A 17177-nucleotide genomic window follows, 5' to 3' on the forward strand; every position below is an offset into this window, starting at 1 on the left:
TGTCCTGCCAGGTTTCCTGAAGAGTCTGAGCACCCGTGGGGAGGAGCCTTCATGGGAGACTGTCGCAGAGGCAGCTGCAGGCTGATGTCAGGGGCAGAGTGGCAGCCACTGAGTGGGTAGAAGGGGCACCTGGACAGGCACAGCCAGCAAACATGGGTTTCTACAAGGCCGTTACCAGCATTGAGATAAATACACTAATGAATGCAGAACATTGGTACCTCTCAGAAATATAATCCATTACTGTCCTTTGCCTTTGATAATTAATTCCAGCATCAGTGATCTGCGAGTTACTGATAGTCATTTTTTAATCATCAGCTCATAAAAAGATAATTTTCTCGGCATAGGATGATGTTTCAAATTTAGTCTGTAATCTAATTAATTGGCTCAAATTAGCTGCAAGGAGCCATTGCCTTGACTCTGCAGTCTCGGTCTGTGAATTATAAATTGGTTCTACCGCTGGCTTCTCAAACGTGTCCTTTATGGAAGTGTCATTGGGTTCAAGAATGAAATTTGGTTGCAATGGAACTGTCTCTACTTTGAAAATAACTGGCTTTCTAGCATGTTAGCTTTGCTTGTATTTTCATTTGCCTGATTGGTGGCAAACAGTCGCTGGGCTCCCTGGAGCAGGTGTGGTGTCACCCCCAGGGCTCTTTGGCAGCTGTCAGCCTTGCCCTGGAAAATTCTGGTCCCTTTTCCTGTGCCTGGCAGGGCCCCAAGGCAGGCTCCCAAGGCAGACAGGGGTTGGGATTGGACTGGCTCTTGTAGAGCGAGCCAGGCTGCAGGCGTGGGAAACACTGCCTCAGGACCCCAGGCCTACTTTGGGGCTTCTCCGTAAGGCCGGTCCCTCAGGCAAGAATGCCTCCAGGGCCTCCACCCACCCCAGCTCTGTCCCTGAGGCTCTCACGGGCTTCCTTCTCTCTCTGCCCTGATTATAGCCATCTCCCCACAGTGAGTCAGGGTGCGCCTGGCCCCACCACAGCGGGGTGCTTACTTTTGTAGGTTGTCAGGGGAGCTCACATCCTCATCGTTGATGCCATCCTGGTCCAGCATGGTACCTGGGGATGAGGGGTGAGAGCAGTCACTGCAGGTAGGACCCAGCCAGCCTCCAGGAGGCATCTGCCAGCCTGGGTGTCCCAAATCCCCCAGCACCGGGGTCTTGGGAGCAAGTCCTGGAGGTCCCTCTAGGAAGCACGTGGGGAGCCCAGGCTTGGTGCAGTGTCAGGTCTCAGCATGGTGGGCTCAGAACCTGGTAGTGCCCCTCCCCTGGCCCAGTTCCTCTCTACCCACATTGCCTGCCCCCAGCGCCAGCTCACCAATTGCCCATGGCTTCTCCTCGCCAGGCCCCAGGCGGCAGGGGTCCTTGTAGCGTGTAAACAGGGAGTGCTGCTGCTCCAGCTTGTCGTCTGCAGGGAGGGAGAGAGGCAGGCTCAGAGAGGGAGGTGACCCACCCTGCGTTCCAGTTTGTCCTGCTAACTCATGAAGCTAGAGGGCCTTTCTGAGACCCTGGAGAGGAAGGACAGGTCACTGAGTGGGCCCGACTGGATGGAACCCCTCCTGACAGCCTCTTCTTATATGTGCTGGCTCCCCACCCTCACTCAGATCTGAGGAGCACCCAGCATTTGAAGCTGGCATCAGGCATGTGACAAATGAGGGGCCACTGGGCTGCAGTAGAGGGGATGTGTTACATGGTGGGTGCCTTTCTTCCCACAAATCTTTGAGTTGCCACCCTGGGGATGCCTTCCTGGTCGTGAAGAAACAGCTGTCAGCAGGTGAAGGCACCGCCCTGTGCACCCTGAGGGTTAGGGCCATGCTGCTCACCCATCCTCTGTTTCTGCTGGGGCTGTGGCTAGAGTGGAAGGAGCCCGGGAGCCCTGGCTTGGGGGAAGCTCAGAGCTCCCCCCGAGGAGGTCCCTGGGATGAGCATGCTACAGATCAGATATTTAAATCAATTGTTTGAAATTTCACCCATGATGAACTTGGAGTCTAATGGTTTAAGGCATGATTTGTAGGGTTCAATTCCCAGTCCCACCACTTCACTGGCGGTGTGACCTTGGACTAGTTACTCCACCTCCTGAGGTCTCAGCTTCCTCTTCCATACCATATGGGTAAATACAGCGCCCACTCTTGGGGTTGTTATGAGACTTAACTGGCACGACCAACCATTAGAATTGTGCCTGGTGCAAAGTAAGGGCTGAATAAAGACCTGATGAGTGTATTAGCTGACTCGTCCTCAGTCTGAATTTCAGAGGCACCAAGCCTTCCCTTCACAGGTTCGTTTTTAGGGTATCTTGTCTCCAGCAAGGAGGCTTCTGAGCTTTCTAGGCAGAGTGTGGGTGCTTCTCATTCCAGGATTTCTAGGGGGCAGAGAAATCGTCGTCTTGCTGACATCCCACCCACATGCTCACAAGGAGCACGAAGTTCTTCGAGCTGCCTAACTGTGTTGCTAGCTGTGACTGGAACCCCCACCCTCCCCCAGGAGCCAACCTGAATGGGGAGGAACCCAGCCTCACCAGAGGAGCAGTTGTCAAAGTTCAAATCTCCACAGACGATGTCAAACGCCACCAGCTCCTCGGGGTTGGCTGTGCTGGACGAGGAGGTAGATTTTCGGAAATCAGCCAGCCATTCCAGAAGCATGTCCAGCTGCTCGCACCGGATGGCGCTGTCTTCTGCGGAGCAGAACCACAGAGACCCGATGATGAAGCTGCAGCCAGGCCCCAGCCAGGCCCTGGGGAAAGATCCTCCACCCCCAGATAAGTGCGGGCCGCCAGACCCTACCTTCCGGGGCGTGCAGGTGTGTACAGGTGATGTACCCGACGATTCTTTGGTCCTGAGGTGTGCTTCCCACCTGCACCTGTGGAGTAGGAGGTGAGGTGTCGGTGGGGAAGTCTAAGTAGTCATTGCTCTAAGCACAAAGGGACACTGACAACACCCCCCCACCCCCACCACCCCCACCACCAGGTGAGATCCTTACAGGCCAGCTCTGTTGGCTTCTGGCTAGACTTGGGCCCAGGTAGGAATAGCACATGTCCTGTTTCCAGAATCTCCTGGTTTAGTGCGTGAGGCAGATGCATAAAGAAATGGCAGCCTATAGCATGGTGAGTGCCACCTGGCCATTCATGTAGGCTTTACAGGACAAATGCAGAAATAATCCCAAATTTCCAATCCAAACCCCTGCCTTCCGCTGGTGACCAGAGTGTGCTGGCCTCACAGCTCCCTGTTCACTCCTGTCTGGTGCCTCTTCCCTCTTTCCCTTCGTCAAACCCTAGGCCTGTCCCACCCTGCAGCCCGTCCTTCTGAAGTCTAAGGTGGCTGTCTCACAGATTTGGCTCAGCCGCAAAGCTTACACCCAGAGGCCTCAGGTCCTGCTTTCTGCTCGCTCTCCCCAGTCTGCCCTCTGGCTTCGTGAGAAGTCACGTCATCTGCTCTTAGTCCCCCAATCTGGGTGATAGTGGTGGCTTGTGTCTCTGTGGCACCTGTGTCACAGGCTGGTCCTAGATGCCCCATGGCCTCCATCCCAAATCCAGTCCTCCTTCCACTGTGGCTCCACTCTCCCCAGACCTCAGTCCACGCCTCCTGTTCACCCCCTTCACGAGATGGAGTACCCAGGGGAGGAGTAGGGCCGGCGGCACCTCCCTGACTCTGTGCCCAACCGCAGAGGACCCTGGCAGGCTGTCTCCACAGGTTGGTGTAATGATAACAAGCATCTCAATGTACATCACAAACAACTTGAAATGGCCCCCGTGGTGACCTGATGCAAGCCTGAGCCCTTGTTAGGAGCTGTGGAGAGAGGTGAGGGGCGGCCACCCAGCCTGCTGTCTCTCCCAGGCCCTCCCCGCAGCTCAGCTGGTCGAGGCTGAAACGGGTGAGTCCCTCCCAGACACGCTCCCCAGGACCATCTGTGGGCACCTTTGCCTAGAGGCCTCTGGTTGACTCAGCCTCTTCCTCTCTGGCTTTCATCTTGCCTGAGCTTCTGTCTTCCCCAAAGTTCACCCACCCATTCTTGATCGGGTTTTCAATGATGACGAGACCCTGGACCCTAGAAACTGTCCCAGGAAGGTGACGTAGAGGCCAGGTCTACAGGTCGTGCAGCAGCAGGGTGGGTGCACCTGGCATCCACCAAGAACAGCCCTGCCCATCCTGCAGCTCAGAGTGGCCTGAATGTGCCGCTCCCACTGTCACGTCACGGTCCTCTACTCTGAGAGCCTCCAAGGCTGCCATCTCTGCTGTCAAAGTCAGGTTGGCGTTAATCTCCATATGGACTTAGGTGTCATCACACACCCTGAGCTTTCTGCAGCTCCTCATCCCCTTTCCCAGCCAGATGGAGACACATCTTTTCCCAGCGCCCTCGGGGGATACATGTCTGGTTATTTGATAATGAGCCATACAGCCTGGATTTGGAGCTTTTTATAAACTCATGTTCAACGGTCACTTCTTGCCTGTATTCCAGACTCAAGCCTCGGTCTAAAATTCCCTGCAGTTTTGAAACAGCTCAAGAAATCCCATGCCACTGATGTGTCGTGCTGCAAAAACACAATCCAGTTTTAAAGCCATGATGCCCCATGTGAGGCCACACGGTGGCGCTCTCGCCCCTGTGTTCCTTGGGCAATGCCTGCCTGTTCCCTCTTCAATAATAATACTCCTGCTGTGCGCACCCCTGCTTAGTGCTTCTACATCTGTGAGGATTATACTAAAATTATACCATAATTGGCCAGGGCACGAGGCGCTGATGGCTGAGGCCAGTTCAAATCAGTTTGCTGCCCGCTCCCAATTTCTCCTTGAGCTCTGCACTGCTTCCTGAGCTCCTGGTGACAGGCTTTTTGCCGGCTTAGAGCGCCATCCCCTCACTCCTTCAGCACTTAGTGCATCTGCCTGTGCTGAGTCCTGGGCAGGGACAGGACAGGTGCAGAGAGGCACCACCCAGCCCTGCTACTGAAGAGACACAGGCCAAGGCCACCTGCCTCTCCCTCAGCCCTTCCACCAGGCACCTCACTCAGCTCCTCACCCCTTTCCCGCTCGGTCAGCCTGTGAGCGCGCCGAGATCCACTTGATTATGTGCCGGGACTTATTGATTTCTGGCTCGAGTCCTCAGGAGCTGCAGAGGCTTGTGTTTCTCTTGCAAAAACAAACAATCACACTGAGAGGTTGTGCCTCTTAATTCTGGTGGGCACAGACTGTCAATAGAGAGGGGCCCAGAGTCGGGCTCTCTCATTGGCGAGGCCAAAGCGAGTCCAGTCCCTTCCTTCTCAGGCCCTCACAGCAGCAGGAAAGCATTTCCCTCAAGGATCGGCAGTGCCACAGGGTCCATCAGGAGGGCAGGGTGGACAGGGGAGCCCCACCAATGAAGGGAGCACTGGCTCCATGCACAGCCAGGGCAGCGTTTTCCCAGCCCTGGACCCCTTCCTGGGCCCGCCTGTCTTCTGAAACCCCATTTGTTTCATTTCTCTACACAGAAAAACAGGCTCACTCTTGGCAACAGCGATGAGCTGGGTCAGCTGTGTGCTGGGCACAGCCGGCTCCCTTCCCCTCTGAAGGGGACTGTCTAATGGGAGAGACAGGCGACCAGACTGCTGGGGACAAATGCTGAGGAACCCATGATGGGGAGATGGCTTATGTGGACGCCAGTTGGGAAAGCTCCACAGAGATGGTGAGGCCAGACTGGGCGGGACCATGACAAGGAGAGCCGGGCTGGAGCGGAGCCAGGTGAGGGCAGAGGGCCTGGGGAAGGCTGAGCTTCTCCCCAAGGCAGGGGGCGAGGGGTACCAGGAGTCAGACTGGGGCAGGAGGAGGATGGCTGGAAGGGGGAGGATAGGGCAGCTGGAGACATGGGCGCGGCGGTCCAGAGGTATCTGGGAAGTGAAATGAGTTGTCTGCATGGATTGGATGGGCCCAGGGCACAGAGAGGAGTCAAGGTGGGGCCTTTTGGCTGAAGGATGGTGGGACCTGGGAGAGAGTGGGACCAGGCAGATGACGAGTTCTCTTCAGGAGTAAATGGGACCGTGTCCGGGGCAGCCAGACACTGAGCTGGGGGCTGAGGGGAGAGATCTGGGCTTGGACAGACCTGAGACCCCTCGGCAAGTGGAAATGGAGGCCGTGGAGTGGCTTTCCTGAGGCGGGTGTGGGGGCTGGCCGTGGTGACCACTTGGGAATGAAGAGCCCTGGTCAAGTGGGGTCACCCTGTGGTGGGGGCTGCTTGAGCTGAGAGCTGGGCAGAATCAGCAGGCCTGGTGCTGCCAGATCTGCCCCGGTCAGGGAAGAAGTTGCAAACTGGGATTTATGTGAAATGTCTTAATTTTTAAATGTTGGCCAAGACAAGAAATGTTTTAATGGTGTGAACCAAATTAAACATGTCTATAGACCAGTTTTAGACCCAGGAGGGAGAGGGAGCATTGACAGTTAACGGAGGGGCAGGCAACAGGAGCCTAGAAGGAAAGCCCGCAGTGGAGGGGCTGTCTCCAGGACTGATGGCCCTGGTGGGCTTGGTGGTTGAGGTGCCAGACCAAGGAGGGAGATGAGGAGGGGATGTATGGGCCGGGGGCAGGGTCGAGGGGTTCCCTGGCCTCTGAACCACCTGTGGTAGGGTGGTGTGCGGGAAAGGGTGTGCTCCCCCTTACCCTGACATGTCCTCTCCTTCCCCAGAAAGCCACTGAGATGAAAATACATCCATGGAACTGAACATTGATGAACCATCTGCCACAATGGGAAAGTCGGCTCTCCTGTCAGAGGAGTGCATTCAATTTCAGCATCTCAGGCTGTGAATAGAGGGCCGAGGACTCTGACTCTGGGCCTGCTGAGCCACACGAGAGCCACAGAACACGTGGAGGGGAGCCTGGGCCCTGGGTGCTGGCCCTGGCTCCAGCCGTCTCCATGCAGACAGTCAGCCTGGGCCTCTCTCCCGACAGGTGCTTGGCTGACACAGCACTTTCCTGGACAGGCAGAGCACAGTCAGAGCTGAGGCCTGGGCGTGACAGCCTCCTACCTGCACTTCCACATTAGCCACACTGGGTCCCCCTGCCTGCCCTCATGGACCCCCTTCGATGGGGAACTGAGAAGTCTTGAGGGAAATGGACAGAACCCAGACTCACAGCAGCTGCTGCCTCTGGGGCAGAAAGCCCTGCTCTGTATCTGCTTCAGGAAACCCGGGAAGCACCAAGTGCGGCTTTTGGATAGAGAACAAGAAGTCGACACTCCGAGTGCGTCAGGCTCAGGAGAAGATAATGCATAATGACCAAATTACCATGGTCTAAAATCTCCGCCGATTGCATCCAAATTAGCAGGAATAATGATGATTCACTTTAATTAGTGACTATGGAAGCGAAGCCTTGGGCTGGTGGGCAGAGCCTGGGGTGACAGCCAGGGGGGAGAGGGTGTCCCGGCCAACGAGGCCGGTGTGGTAATGGGCCCAGGACCTGCAACCATTGGTTTTTGCTGGTCTCCCGTCTTGTGAATGTCTGCTTTGTTACAGACAGTAGCCTCCCCCCCCACCCCCCCCCCACCCCCATCCCATCATTGGCTGGCCATGTTCACCTCCAGCACCAAGAGAACCTCCAGGCCTCACCACTCACTCCCACCCTGTGAGTGGGCTCCACATTGCCCCCACTTTACAGATGGGGAAATGGTGGCTCAGAGATCACTGTCATACCGGAACCTTGGCTGTTGTCCCCACATCCTTCCCTTGTCCCTGAGTTGGGGGCCCTCTGGTTCAGCTCCATGAATGAACTCGTCTGCCCATAGACCTCCCACAGTGTGAGGACCCCCGGGCTGCAGCCCACCTCCCACATGGCTCTGGGACCAGCTGGCGCGTGCCCAGGCCTCCTACCTTGAGAAACAGCGCTCCCTTCGAGGCCAGGCTGTCTACGCCCTTCCCGTTGGTGTAACAGCGATAGACTGCGTCCATGATGGGGTAACGGCTGGCAAAGAAGAGGCCGCTGTTGAAACACTTGAAGCAGCAGTGGGCTTCGCAGCAGCGGCGGCAGCAGCAGCAGCCTTGGCAGCCGTAGACCCCGACATCAGACAGGATGTACTCGAAGTAGCCATGCAGCTGGTTTTTCAACTTGGTGGCCGCCCGCTTGTCAAACACCTCTTGCAGACACAGGAAGTCCAGGTTGGCGGGGAAGAAGGCCGAGATCTCGTGGTCAAAGGCCTCGTCCGGGTGCCGCCTTTTGCGCGCAGCTACCTTCTTCACCACCGAGGCCTTGTGCGGGGCCTTGCTATAGGTGGCACCCGGCTCCCCACTGCCGCCACTGTCCAGCCCGGCGCGCGCCTTCACCAGGGACTCCTTGGAAGCAGAGCGGCTGCCCAGGCTCCCCGAGTCCCCATCCCGCCGACTGTGGTTGGGCGTCTGGCCCAGTGGGCCCCCGCCAGCCCCATTCCTGGCCTGGCCCCCCGTGGCAGGGTCGTCAGCTTCGGGGTGCTGGCCTCCCTCATCGCCACTGATGCGCACGACGCAGGCATTCTCAAGGCTACTGCAGTCTATTGGGTCTCCAGAAGCCGGGCCATTGGCAGCCTCGTCACTGGGGTGACGCCCACTGTTGCCCTTGTAGTCCACAGAGGCAGTCCTCTTAATGCTTCCGGGGACAGCCCGGGCCATGCCATCGCCCTGGGGTGACACCAGGCTGCTGAAGCTGGCCGCGCTGATGGAGGTATTGGTGGGCGAATCGATGTAGATTTTTATCTGGGGCCGACTGGCCCCATTGCGGATTCGGTGCCCGATCTCTTTGGCCCGTACTTGGGTTTTATAAACGTTATTGTGCCTGGCCAGTGACTCGGGGAGGAGGCAGACGTTGGCTGTGGCAAAGCAGAAGCTTTTGCCAGGACCCGTCCCCTTCCATTCACGGAGTAGGGCTGCCCCGCCAGCCGGGCCCTTGTCCTCCAGCCGGGAGTAGACGTAGGGCCGGCGGGCACACTGCAGGGGGCACCAGAAGAGGAACCCAAGAAACGCAAAGGGCAGTGAGGTGACCAGGAAGCCCAGGTAGATGGGCATGAAGAGCACGATGCAGAGCAGCTGGTTCTTCTGACAGGGCGCAGGCGTGAACAAGGCCAGAAGCTGGTCCAGCAGCCAGTAGCATGGGAAGATGAGGTACCAGGACACGGCGTGCAGGGCAGACAGACAGCTATTGGAAAAGGGGGTCGTGTACAAAACCATCGCAGCTCACTGGGTGCCGCGGCCGGCCCTACTACATGGTGTCCGTGGCAACGCAGGCACGCTCCGGGGCGGGGTGGGTGAGTGGGGGGCAGCAGGAGGAGGGGTCACGTCCTGGTGAGATGTGGCTTGGGATGGTTGGTGGCGAGTGTTGGCCAGCCAGTCATGGTTCACCTCAGTGGGCCATGCTAGGCCACCAAGGCCTGCTGGAGAGCCTGCAGCACAGAGAGAAGAGGGCTTTTATTAGCTTTTAGGGGAGCAGATTGGGTGCTGGGGCTGTTGTCCCTGTTTACCCCATTCCTGCTTCCTCTGGCACGAGAAGGACTGTTCCCAGGACCAGACGGGAGCTAGCTGCTCGCGGGGTGTCTGGGGCTGGGAGCTGTCCCGGCACACTTCTTTGGCCTGTGTGTGTTAGGTTTTCTTGGAGTAAACAGCTTGGTGATGTGACTGTCCCTGGCTGACCATTTCAATCTTATAACCTAATTGCTTGAAATCTGGCCCAGGATTTCAGAGGAGCACAGCTTTGTGGGTGCTGAGGAGGCAGGTTGGGGATCCTAGAGGGTATCTGGACCTGACACTGGCCCAGAGCAGCTGGGGTGAGCCTGGGAGGGGCCTCATCGAGTGTCCACCAGGTCAGAACGAAGAGGGAACAAACCACAGAGAAAAGCGGCTAGACTCCTGGGGTGCAGGGCTATGTGGCTGGCAGGGCCCCCGAGGGGAGGCTCCCCACAACCAGGCTCTCACTGTACTCAGCCTACAGCATCAGACCACTTCTGCATTTCACTCCCACTGACCCCCAGCAAAAGTCCCCACCTGGCGGGGGTCCAGGCCCAGCCTGGACTCCACTAACATCCAGAATGGTCAGAGTTACCAGGTTACAAGGGACCCTGATGGTCCCTGCAACTTTGGAGAAGCCCCCTGGGGCCTTGAGGGTCTGGCCCAAGCTTCTCCTTTAAGCTCCCAAGATACAGCTCCTGGGCCCAGCGGAGGCCAAAGCTGCTGGAGTGAGTCTACCTGGTCCCTGTCTCAGAGCAGACTCGGGCTCTGCCCGGGCGAGGTCACCAGGTGCATTTATTGTGCTGAATGTGAAATCTATGCAGACAAGAATGTGGGGTGTTTACCCAGCCTCTGGAGACCCATAGTGATGAGGCTGTGGTGACGCTTGTAGGAGCATAACCCAGAGTTTTCATCACCAGATCAGCTGGGGGGTTGTGTCCTGTCTTACCAGCCCAGCCCCACTTCTGCCCTAGAGGTGGGGTCAGTCCATGTTGCCACCCATCCTGGCTTTCCCAGGCGGGCTTGTCTGCCCCAAGGGGCACTGTCACATTGTGTGAGGACTCGAGCTTGGCTGAGCCCTGGCTGTGAGGACAGTTCTGGAGGAAGGATCTGGGAGGAGGAGAGGGTCTGTTCTGTCTCTGCCACATCACCCTGTAAGCAAACTGGCCCGTGGTCCTCAGGTTAGAGGTGAATGTGGCCTCGCTTGTAAAAGGCTTCCTGAGTGAAGTCCCTTCTGTTCTCCGAGGGGCTCATCCCCAGCACTGGCTGATCAGGGTTGGTGTTTGGTTTTAGCTGGGACAGGACTGTGTGTGTGTGTGTGTGTGTGTGTGTGTGTGTGTGTGTGTCTCCCTATTCAGCTGTCCTGTGTCCTCACTCCTGCTCTGGCCCTAGAAACCTTCTGGGCAGGTTCCTCCCAGCCCTGTCTGTAGTGACAGTGAGTGGCCAGGCCTGACCTTCCTGCCTCCCCTGGGCTGGTCATCAGAATGTTTGTGGTCCCCACTCAGGTATCGTTGGGTTAGGTGGCCCAGGGAGCCAACAGGTATGCTGGCCACCATGGCAGCCCTCTAAGATGTGGCAGATCCGAGCATCCCAGCCCTTCCCGCCTCCATCCTAACCTTCGCGGCTGCCCTGGGTCCCCTGCCCAGAGCCCCTCCTCTGCCGCCCTTCAGCAGTGCCCTGGCTAGAAGGAGCTGCCCACCTGCCCTTCTCCCACCGGCAGCCCCTGCATGTACCCCAGGAGCTGCTGACGCAGTCGAACAAAAGGGCTTGCCACCGATGGAGCTGGTTTCTAAAGCTCTGTGGTTATTTTGTCTCAGTGAAATGAAAGGAGGGCAAACAAACAACAGCACATTAATTAGTCTGATCTATACTTTCCCCATGAAAGAGGAGAGTGAGAGTTAAATACTGGAGGCTGGCAACCTCTCTGTGAGCCCTGGAGTCCTCGCAGGGGTGGCAGGGCAGGATGCGGGTCCACAGGCACCCAGGCTGCACCCCTGTCTGGGCCCTTTCCCTTGCCTGTGCTCTTGGCCTGGTGGGACACTGTGGGTGGCCCAGCCCAGGCTCCGTCTCCGGGAGAACACCTTCCTCTCCGCCGTGCTTTGGTTCTCTGCGTGCCTGTCCTGGGGCTGCACCTTTGCCGAGTGAAGTCCACCATGGGTATCTGATGGGGCTGACAGATCCCTCGGAGGCCATGTGTGCTGAGCTGTCACAGCTCGCCCCCACAGGCTGGGTTCTTTCAGATTCCTTTTTTAAAGCCGACAGTGACCCCTAGGTTTATCCCTTACGAATCCTGGTGTGTGGCTTCCAGGGTTGCTCAGGATGCCCTCAGCCCCAACACTACAGTCTCAGTACTGGGCTGGGGTCCCAGTGTGGGGTGCTGTACAGTGCTCAACAGAGGGCAACCTCTCTGTCCTACAACTGGAGACCCCAGACTCACCCCTTATCCCTTATCCCTGCTCCATTGCTGCACGCTCAGCTTGGGCTCCAGGTTCAGGCTGACCTGAAGGAAATCCTGGCACGGGAGTCAGGCTTGCTGAGCCCCTGTCTTGTCATCTATGACACAAGGGTGGCGATCCCTGTCTCCCAGGGCTATCAAGCGATCATGAGGATGAAAGCTGGACAGGCCACTAAGATGGCTGGCCCTGTTTCCTTCCCCACTCCCCAGCCCTTGTTGCACCTCCTTGGCCTCTCCTCCCCTGAGGTTGGCCCGTGCGCCCTGTTTGCTCTCCAGCCTGTGGATTCAGTAGTTTGAAGGCGGTACTAGATGGTCTGTGCACTGGTCTGGGGGGAGCCTGAGCCCACCTGCTGAACTCCCAGGCTCCTGACTGACCCAAAGGGCCTTCAGGTCCTCAGAGATGCTGTCCACCATGTTTAGGTTGGAGCCCCTGACCTTTGCTAACTTGTTCCACTCCCTGCAGCAAGGACGGACAGAGAGAGTGGAGAGCACCATAGTTTGCAGGTTGACCAGGTGGAGGGGGAACTGGCTGAGGGAGGTTTGGGAGCCCAGATGACCCTAAATCTAGCAGGGAGAGGAAAAGTGCTTGGTTTAGGACATGGGCAGGGCCTGGGAGGTCACAGGCCCAGTCACTCTGGAGCAGGCATGGGGCATCGACAGCAAGCAGTTCCACACTGCAGTTGCTCCTGTGGAGCTACTGATGACCTGTAGTGACGTGTCAGCACTGAGACACCTTGTTGCTAACCTGTGGCCTACAGCCACCACAGCGTGGGAGCGGGGGCTGTGGACTATTCAGAGGGTTCAGGGCCCAGCAGCCAGTAGCAATGGCAAAGAAGCTGCTCTGACATCCCCTGGAGAGGGCATCCTCAGGAAAGGGGCCTGTTTGGGTGTTGATGGAGGGAGGGTGGGTCCCCAACAGCCTTTGTGGGCAAGCTGCAGTGGACAGGACCTCTACTCCTAGCCAAGTATCACTGGCACCAAGACAGCATTCCTTTTCCCATCTTCCTGGGAGATGGGCCTGGCATGCATGCTGGTGCATAGACCTGCTGCAGAGGCTAAAGGGTCCTGGGTGGGTGCTGACTTGAATTTTAATGTCTTTTGCAGTGGAAAGTGAGCAAGCCCTCAGCTCTGCTGGTGGAGGCAAGCCCCGGCCCCTCTGACGAAGCCCGCATCATCTTTTGGGATCTCTGAGCCTTGGAGAACTTCTGGGAAGTTGATGAGGGTTGGGAGCTTCCTCATGTGAGGCTAGGATGGGGCCTGTCCCTCCTTCATGCCCCTTCCATCTGGTCCTCACGGAGCCTTCCATTGAGCATCAGGGCTGGGAGTCCTGAAGCACCTCCCATCCTCTTTGTATCCATAGGCTCAGGTCTAGCAGGAGCTGGGCCAAGCCCGAGGTTTCCGCAGGAAAGGCTGAGAGGATTGCTCCAATCCAATTACTAGAATGTGCTCACATCGGCTGGCAGCCCCGAGATGGGGCCGGCCCATTTCTGCCTGGATGCCTGCAGGGGAGGGGTTGGCATGGCAACATGAGCTCTGAGCTGCTGAAACTTGAAGTCAACTGGTAGCTGGGAGGACAGAAAGAACGACCGAGAGGAGCCTTTCTGAGTGACGGGCGTCAGACAAATCCAGGTTAGTCCCCGAAAGCCACATCCCAGAAGCAGAACTGGGTCTGGGGGTCTGGCATGGCATGTGTGCTATAGTGGGATTCCCACCAACACAGCTGTGCCTGTAAATGCCTATCACCCATCTAGAGCCAAAGCACCTGCCTCCCCTTCCTTATAGCCCTCCCTCGCCTCCCTACCCCTCCTATGCACGGTCCCACTGTCCCTCTAATCAGGCACGTGTCTGTTTGCACATCAGGACATCCCCCTACCTGCCACACACCCCCCTCCCCCCAGCCTGGGAGTTTCCAGTGGAGTCTCAGGCACCAACACAGGCCCAAGTCCTAGCCTGCTCCACCTCTCTGGTTGTGGCAGACCCACTTTTGTCAGCCCACTCCAATCCAAGGAGAGGGCAGTGAGCTACACCAGGCCAATCGGCACCACAGCCCCTTGACCTCAAGCTGAATAGTCCTATGACCCAAACTCTCCATAGAACTCTTATTGGACCCCTCAGCATTTTCTCTGAGATGGAAGCACTAAAAACCTGAAGCTTCTGGAGCCTTCCTTGAGAGGGAAAAGCATTAGGGCTGGAAGGAGAGAAGCCAAGCCATGGTGACATCTTTGAACTCCAATTTCCCTGTGCCTGAAGCCAACACAACTCCTAGACTTTCTAGTTAACAAGTCAACAAATTACCCTTTTATTTGCTCTAGTCACTTTGAGTTGCTTTTCTGTCACTTACCACCAAAGGGATCCTGTCTACGAGCTCATGTCTAACACTCAATTCTTATCAGTTCTACTCCTGTGAAAACCTCCTGTGGCACAACCTGGCCTGCCCACAGGACAAAGAGGGGCCCCCTCCTGCGTCCTGGAAGGCCCTTCAACACCTGGTGTCCTGGTTTGTGCTCCGTGAGCATCGCTCCGGAGACAGCAGTGCAGCCATTCTGAACACTAGATCAGGTGTCAGATGTGCCGGGGTCAGGTCCCTGAATATTGGACACTCTTTTCTTTAAAAAAAAAAAAAATTATTGATTTTTTACAGAGAGGAAGGGAGAGGGATAGAGAGTTAGAAACATCGATGAGAGAGAAACATCCATCAGCTGCCTCCTGCACACGCCCTACTGGGGATGTGCCCGCAACCAAGGTACATGCCCTTGACCAGAATTGAACCTGGGACCCTTCAGTCTGCAGGCCGACACCCTATCCACTGAGCCAAACTGGTTAGGGCTGGACACAACTCTTTTTTTAAAAAAATATATTTTATTGATTTTTTTACAGAGAGGAAGGGAGAGGGATAGAGAGTTAGAAATATCGATCAGCTGCCTCCTGCACACCCCCTACTGGGGATTTGCCTGCAACCAAGGTACATGCCCTTGACCGGAATCGAACCTGGGACCCTTGAGTCCGCAGGCTGACGCTCTATCCACTGAGCCAAACCGGTCAGGGCTGGACACACTCTTAACTAGCCCTCTGAGCCGTGGTGTCCTCATCTCATAAGCATGCGTAAGAACACTGTCTCAGGGCAGTTAGGGACGATGCATGTGCTGCGCTTAGCACAGTGCCTACCACAGCTCTAGTAATATTTTTATTACTAGTCTGGCTGCAAAGGCCCCCAAGATACAGCTGGAGCCTTCATGTTTCCTCCTCATATGGTCATTTGCTTGACAAAGAGGGCACCCTGCTATCCCAGTTGAGGGGCAAGGGGTGTGCAGGGCATGTTGGGGACTCCATCTTTGGTAGAACTGTCTGTCGTGGGCTGCTTGTGCAAGCCCAAGTCCCAGGCCTCCGCAGAAGCCAGGTGCAGGCAAAGGGGCTATAAAATTTTCAGAGAAACTTTCCATGGGAGCTATTAATGCATCATGTGGTTTCTGAGAATAGGAACAGGCTGCGCGCAGCTCCGTGCACTCCTTCAGTCAGCCAGCCTCGGCATTTCCATGTCAGAACTCAGAAAGCAGATTAAGCTGATTCTTGCGTGACTGGAAAGCAAATCTCAAGCCAGGTTGGAGACATATGTGCGAGGGATGCCGGAACCAACCTAACGTTGAAAACAGCAGCACCCCTGGGTTTAGGACCTTGTGCTGCAGTGACATGGGGCGGCTGCCTCAGAGTATGGGCTCCATCACAGGAGGGGGCTGAGCTTGAAGATCTGACCACCCTACCCTCTACTGCTTGCCATTCCGGAATCACCTGTTGGTGACTGAAAAGGGGGCCATTAAGGACGGGCTGGATGGTGGCTGGCACGTGAGTCCATACCTGAGCCATTTGGAGCAGCATCTCTCCTTCCCACGGACCCTTGTACTATACTCAGGAGCCTGTCTGCGGCCAGATCTGTCGGTTGAGAGTCTGCCGGAAGCTGAAGCCCATAGGGCTCCCACCAGCCCTGTGCTCTCAGGGAGGCTGAGCCCCAGTGGGGAAACGGGGTGGTGCCTCCTCCATGGTGAAAATCAGGTTTGAGATCACTGTTCCCAGGGTCTTCTCCATATGAGCACTGACAAGGCAGCTCCAGGGCAGGACTGGGGCTGGCAGTGCAACCACCGGAGAGGAGGCTTCAACATCCCTAAGCGAGGCTCAAACCAGGAGGCCACATGCCAACAGCTGGGCATCTAGGTGGGCGTGGCCTCTAGCCTCAGGTGGTCTGAGACCCCCAGGTGCGGGGGTCTGCGCCTGAACTGAGCCTCACCAAGAGCCCTAAGCAGGGGATCCTGGAACTCCCCCCACAGGTCACGTCCCCTCCTCAGGTGAGCTCTGTGGTATATGCTGCATGGCTGATGAGTGCCAGCCCCCAGCGTGTCCCAGCCAGCCAGTGCCACCTCCTCCCTCAGGGAGACCTCCTCAGGGATGGAGACCAGGAGGAATCTTGCTTCTCGGGGTGAGGCCTCTGTTCCAGCCACGTCCCCGCTTCCCTGACATGAGGGCTGATGTTAATGGTTCATGAGCTGAACAAGGCTTGGAACATACTTTGCCAAAGAAGAAATGACAACATACTTTCTGTGGGAGTAGAACTTTAAATACAAGTCCACACAAATGGTATGACTGTTGCAGACCCGGTGTTCAGCTGTGTTTCAAGCTCAGTGTTTCCTCCCGGAATGGATTGGCCGGCTGAGCGGTGTGTAGGCATTTCAAGGCACCAGAGAACACAGATGAAGACAACAAGCCTTCCTAAAACAGAACAGACTTGCTACATTCTTCTGAAGGGAATCATTTCACAGTCAGCCTTACATTTTCTCTGCAAAGAACATTTTAACAAACTGAGTCCTCCAGGAGAATTTATGCAGAGATTAAAAAGCAAATCCATGCAAATCCTATATAATAAAAGGCTAATGTGCAAATTGTCCCCTTGACTGGGAGTTCAACCGGGAGTTCGACCAGGGTTCAGGGCTGGCCGCAGCCCCTCCTCCCGGCCGGCCCCACCCCCAGTTGGCCTCTGCCACCCCGATCGGAGTGGACCGGCCAGACCCCACCCATGCACAAATTCATGCACCGGGCCTCTAGTGAGTAAATAAAATCAGATGATGGCATCTCACCAACCCTCGCTGCAACCCTGGGTGGCTGGGCTGAGGGCCAGATTTCTGGGCTGAGACTGGATCTCACTCCCCACTGAGAGCTAAGGCCCTTGTCCTTGGACCTTTTAGAGATCTTGGACCCTGGGCCACCGCTATACTGAGGTCCTCCCTCTGCATAGGGTACCACAGGAGCCCTTGGCTCTGA

General features: G+C 56.6%; 1 protein-coding gene across 1 annotated transcript in view; it reads right to left on the reverse strand.

The window, feature by feature from the left end:
• The window catches only part of SMPD3 (sphingomyelin phosphodiesterase 3), a 77736-nt gene that overhangs the window by 4069 nt on the left and 56490 nt on the right, over nucleotides 1-17177 (reverse strand). Inside the window, exons 3-7 of the mRNA XM_081107639.1 lie at nucleotides 7817-9354; nucleotides 2776-2851; nucleotides 2511-2666; nucleotides 1314-1403; nucleotides 992-1055 (exon numbers count right to left, since the gene is read on the reverse strand). Coding sequence (XP_080963765.1) covers nucleotides 992-1055; nucleotides 1314-1403; nucleotides 2511-2666; nucleotides 2776-2851; nucleotides 7817-9142 — 1712 coding nt within the window. The 5' untranslated portion in view covers nucleotides 9143-9354. The remainder of the gene's footprint in view (nucleotides 1-991; nucleotides 1056-1313; nucleotides 1404-2510; nucleotides 2667-2775; nucleotides 2852-7816; nucleotides 9355-17177) is intronic.

This window comes from Myotis nattereri (genome assembly GCF_964212035.1).
Source record: "Myotis nattereri genome assembly, chromosome: 15".
Lineage (NCBI taxonomy): Eukaryota > Metazoa > Chordata > Mammalia > Chiroptera > Vespertilionidae > Myotis > Myotis nattereri.